This window comes from Plecotus auritus, assembly GCF_963455305.1.
Source record: "Plecotus auritus genome assembly, chromosome: 3".
NCBI classification, from domain to species: Eukaryota; Metazoa; Chordata; class Mammalia; order Chiroptera; family Vespertilionidae; genus Plecotus; species Plecotus auritus.
The window spans coordinates 169,674,629-169,679,649 of record NC_137772.1 but is presented as its reverse complement, the minus strand read 5'-3'; the positions used below and the strand labels follow the sequence as shown (position 1 = coordinate 169,679,649).

General features: G+C 43.5%; 1 protein-coding gene across 1 annotated transcript; it reads right to left on the bottom strand.

Annotated features, from left to right (window-relative positions):
• Window positions 1-2,641: 2,641 nt before the first annotated feature.
• On the bottom strand, window positions 2,642-3,282 carry LOC308245619 (small ribosomal subunit protein eS7-like; the record flags this gene model as incomplete). Its single annotated transcript, XM_080663128.1, has 1 exon — window positions 2,642-3,282. The coding sequence occupies exon 1, from the start codon at window positions 3,224-3,226 to the stop codon at window positions 2,642-2,644; it is 585 nt and encodes a 194-aa protein (XP_080519254.1). The 5' UTR covers window positions 3,227-3,282.
• Window positions 3,283-5,021: the final 1,739 nt, after the last annotated feature.

Sequence of the window (5,021 nt, the reverse complement as noted above, 5' to 3'; positions counted from 1 at the left end):
ATGTCCATTGGCTATGCATATATGCATATAAGTGCCTTGGTTAATCTCTTCTCATCCCCCCAAAGTATTTTTTTTTAACATCAGTTTTGCAACAATGATTTTGTAGTTCAGTTATTCTGTATATAATTTAAAATATTTGTAAATTTTTGCCCTAGCTGGTTTGGTTCAGTGGATAGAGCATCAGCCCACAGACTGGAGTTCAATTCCCATCAAGGGCACATACCTCAGTTACAGGCTCAATCCCCTGCCAGGGCATGTGCAGGAGACAACCAATGTGTCTCTCTCACATTGATGTTTCTTTCTCGCTGTCTCTTCCTCTCCCTTCCACTCTCTCTAAAAATTAATGGAAAAATATCCTCCAGTGAGGATTAACAACAACAACAAAATATAAAGTTTTGACAAATACAAATTCTAATTTTTTTAAACCTTGCTTGAAGATATGTTTATTTACCTTCCACATGTACCATGACCAGGGACTGAACCCACAACCTTCTGGTATACGGATGAGCTCCAATCAACTGAACCACCCTTCCAGGCACAACTTCTAATCTGATTGGTAGATCACAGGTTGTTTGGAAGCAATCATTAATGATATGTGTACCACAACCAAGGCCAAGTACATTTCTCTTCATAGGTGTTTTTTTTTCTTACCACATATGTTTTATTGAAAAAATATATAAAACATTATTACATTGGTAATACATTACATGCAGAAATGTCTAATCCAAAAATAAATTTTTAAAAATATTTTTTTATGAAACAAGTTTAGAAATACTCTGTCTTCCTATAGTCTTTCTTTCTCTTTACCTGATAAAACTTTTCTAAGACAACCCATTTATTCATTTAATAATGCTATCCCCTCAAGTAAATATGCAGGCGGGAGATATTTTTTAAAAAATTTAAATTCTTTATTGTTTAAAGTATTACATGAGTCTCCTTTCCCCCCCCCATTGACCTTTCCTCTGCCGCTCCCACCCCCCAGCACATGCCCTCACCCCCCTACTGTCTGTGTCCATTGGTTATGCTTATATGCATTCATACAAGTCCTTTGGTTTATCTCTTACCCTCCCTGCCCCGCCCCTCCCCACACACCTCCCCTGCCTTCCCTCTGAGGTATGACAGTCTGTTCAATGCCTCTCTGTCTCTGGATCTATTTTTGTTCATCAGTGTATGTTGTTCATTATATTCCACAAATGAGTGAGATCATGTAATATTTATCTTTCTCTGACTGGCTTATTTTGCTTATAATGCTCTCCAGGTCCATCCATGCTGTCGCAAATGGTAAGAACTCCTTCTTTTTTACTAGGAATATATCCCAAGATATCAGAAACACCAATCAGAAAGGATATATGTACCCCTATGTTCATAGCAGCACAATTTACAATAGCTAAGATTTGGAAACAGCCTAAGTGCCCTTTTACTAAAGAATTGATTAATTCTTTAATTAATTTTTACTAGGAATGTAAATTGTGCTGCTATGAACATAGGGGTACATATATCCTTTCTTATTGGTGTTTCTGATTTCTTGGGATATATTCCTAGAAGTGGGATTACTGGGTCAAATGGGAGTTCCATTTTTAATTTTTTGAGGAAACTCCATACTAATCTCAAAGGTTTTTAATTTAGATCTGCGCCATCTTGAATGGGAAAGTGGAGTGTATCGGAAGCCTGAAAATCCACAACTGCGGCACCCACGGAACAGCTGCGAGCCCCAGAACACCGGTCCCCAATTGGCGCAAACACGCGGATTCAGAGGAGCTCTACACCCCACCACGGGAAGGTCAGATTTCGCCTAGGATAAGGAGAGAGAGAACTACATAACCAGACATCCAGAGAAGAGAGACCATGGGGAGACAAAGAAACAGCCCACATATGAAAGAAAGGCAGGCATCACCAGAAAAGGAAGTAAATGAAATGGAGGCATGCAACCTTCCAGAGAAAGAATTCAGAGAAATGGTCATAAGGTGGCTGAAAAGAATGGAAGTCAAAGGTTTTTAATTTAGTGAGAATATTGTTCTCATCATGATACTGGGATCTACCAGCTTTTATATTTGTAATTATTACTATCAAAACTAAATAACTTTATCTTCAATGTTTAATTTTTAAGCTGAATTTACAGTTACATTTACAATGTCACATGTTTTTCATTATTGACAGAATTAACTTCAGCAACTTTTATTTTAATAATTTGAAAAACCCCAAAGTATTATTGGAATAGACTCATTTTCTACTTAAATCACATAGTAATATGGACATCAAATGGCATTATTTAACTATTTGTGAAGTTCTGCTAATGGAATGGACACATCAACAGCTTCATTTATATGTGCACAAGAAAACTTGGAATCAAAACTGTCAGTTATTCAAGATGAAAAGTGATTCTTCACAGTGTTATAGGGAAATGTATATCTGTAATTGCAGGTGTTAATTCGTTTTTTAAAATATTACGCGCCGATCAATGATTCTCATCATTGGTGTTTCTCTGTCCCTCTCTCTTCCTCTCTGAAACCAATAAAAATATATTTAAAAAAATTTAAAAAATCATGAGCAATTCTGTGTGTGTTTTTTTAAAGCAATTTTTGTTTTTATTTATTTATTTATTTATTTTTTTACTGAGAATATTTTATTTAGTCATTTTTCTTTACAATTGGAACTCTGGGAATTCAAAACTAACATCCTTGCCTGTGAGCTTCTTATAGACACCCGAAAAAGTTTCAACCTTGTGCTCAACGTTGTTCTGCTGCGCTTTGTCCAGATGCACCTGGATGAGCCGGCTGCCGTCCAGCTTCACGCAGATCCTCTTGCCCACGATCTCACTTGGGAATACCAGGTCCTCCAGGATGGCGTCGTGCACAGCGGTCAGCATGCGGCTCCTGGGCCGCTTCTGCTTATTCTTTGTTCGGCTTTTTCGAGTTGGCTTCGGCAGAATCCTCCTCTGAGCGATGAAGACGACATGCTTCCCACTGAACTTTTTCTCCAGCTCGCGCACCAGTCGGACCTGGATTTTCTGGAAAGACTTGAGTTGAGGAACTGGGACGAAGATGATAATAGCTTTCCGACCACCACCAACTTCAATTGCCTTGGCCGCGGTGATGTTCAGCTCCCGCAGCCGGGCCTTGAGGTCAGAGTTCATCTCCAGTTCTAGCAGAGCCTGGGAGATGCCGGACTCAAATTCGTCTGGCTTCTCGCCATTGGGCTTCACAATTTTGGCACTAGAACTGAACATGGCTCCTCTTGGGTGAGCGCTGGCCTGAGAAGAGGCCTGAATCTCGGGAGAGCTCGTCAAATCTCTGCGGCGGAAAGGAAGAGAGCACAATTTTTGTTTTTAAAAAATATTTTTATTGATTTCAGAGAGGAAGGGAGAGGGAGAGAGAGATTAAAAACATCAATGATGAGAGAAAATCATTGATCGGCTGCCTCCTGCATGCCCCACAATGGGGATTGAGCCCACAATCTGAGTATGTGCCCTGACCAGGAATTGAACCGGTGATCTCCTGGTTCATAGGTCAACACTCAACCACTGAACCATGCCGCTGGGCCATCCTGTTTTTTTTTTTTTAAATAATCGACAAACATGTAAATTGACCATACCTCCGCTACACCCACAGCCAATCAGAGTGAGTATGCAAATTAACCCAACAAAGATGATGGTTAATTTGCATACGTAGGCGCCCAGTGGCCTGGGTCCCGGGAACTTTCTCAGCACCCAGGTCACTCCGAGGTAGGCCCCGCGTGGGTCCTGAGCAACCTGGGAAGGGCCTGAGCCAGGGGGCTCCTGGGCAGGGCCGAGCCTGCGATCAGAGCTGAGGGGGCCCCTGCCAGAGGCTTTAGGCCTGGGCAGGGGAGGAGCCGGCGATCATAGGGAGCTGGGGGTCCCCTGCCCTGGCCCCAAGGCTTTAGGCCTTGGCAGGGGCAGAGCCGGTGGTTGGAGGGAGCTGGGGGGCCCCTGCCCAGGCCCCAAGCCTTGGCCAGAGGCTTTGGGCCTGGGCAGGGGTGGAGCCAGCAATCGGATGGAGCTGGAGGACCCCTGCTCAGGCCCCAAGCCTTGGCCAGAGGCTTGGGGCCTGGGCAGGGGTGAAGCCAGCGATCCGAGGCGATAGGTGTGAACTACAGAAGAAACACCTTTTCTGACCGCTCATTGGCTAAGCTCCCTGTATACCACTGGTAATATTCTTAGTAACTTGGGTATAAGAATCCAAAAAGGTGATCTAGGGTTTTTCCACCACACTCCTAGAGGAAAAAATGGAGGTCCGCTGCTGGAGGGCTAAGAAATGTCATATCCTGCCCTAGCCGGTTTGGCTCAGTGGATAATGCCTAGGCCTGCCGACCGCAGGGTCCGGGTTCGATTCTCATCAAGGCATGTACCTAGGTTGCAGGCTCCTCCCTGGCTGGGGCCCAGGTCAGGGCTCATGCAAGAGGCAACCAATCAAAGTGTTCCTCTCACTTTGATGTTTCTCTCTGTCTTTCCCTTTCTCTTCCACATTCTCTAAAAATCAATGGAAACATATCCTCAGGTGAGGATTTAAAAAAAAAAATAGAGAAATGTCATATCCTATGAAAGACACATCTTGAAAAGGCCTAAAGAAAGTTGTCATTTTTTCATGGTGAAGGGACTGGAGTCTGTGTTGATGAAAACACCTTGGTGGCTGCGGTGACTGGCAGTGGCTGCAGCAGCGGGGTGATGGGGCTGGTGCCTTCCCCTGATCAGTCCAGTCACCTCCCATAAAGGGAGCGGGCCTAAGCCATCAGTAGGACATCCCCTGAGGGCTCCCAGTATGTGAGAGGGGGCAGGCTGGGCTGAGCCCCATTCTATCTTTTCATCTGGCTTTTGGTCTTCTCCATCACAGTTCTGTCATCATCATGAAGATGATATAATATCCTAGTTACACACTTGATCTCCCCAACTTTAGTAATTTGTTTCAAGCAGTTACAGATCATACATAACCTCCATCTGAACATTTAACACTCAGAGCCATTTTTTCTCTGAAGTCTTAAGCTCCAGTACCTACTTTCTCATCACA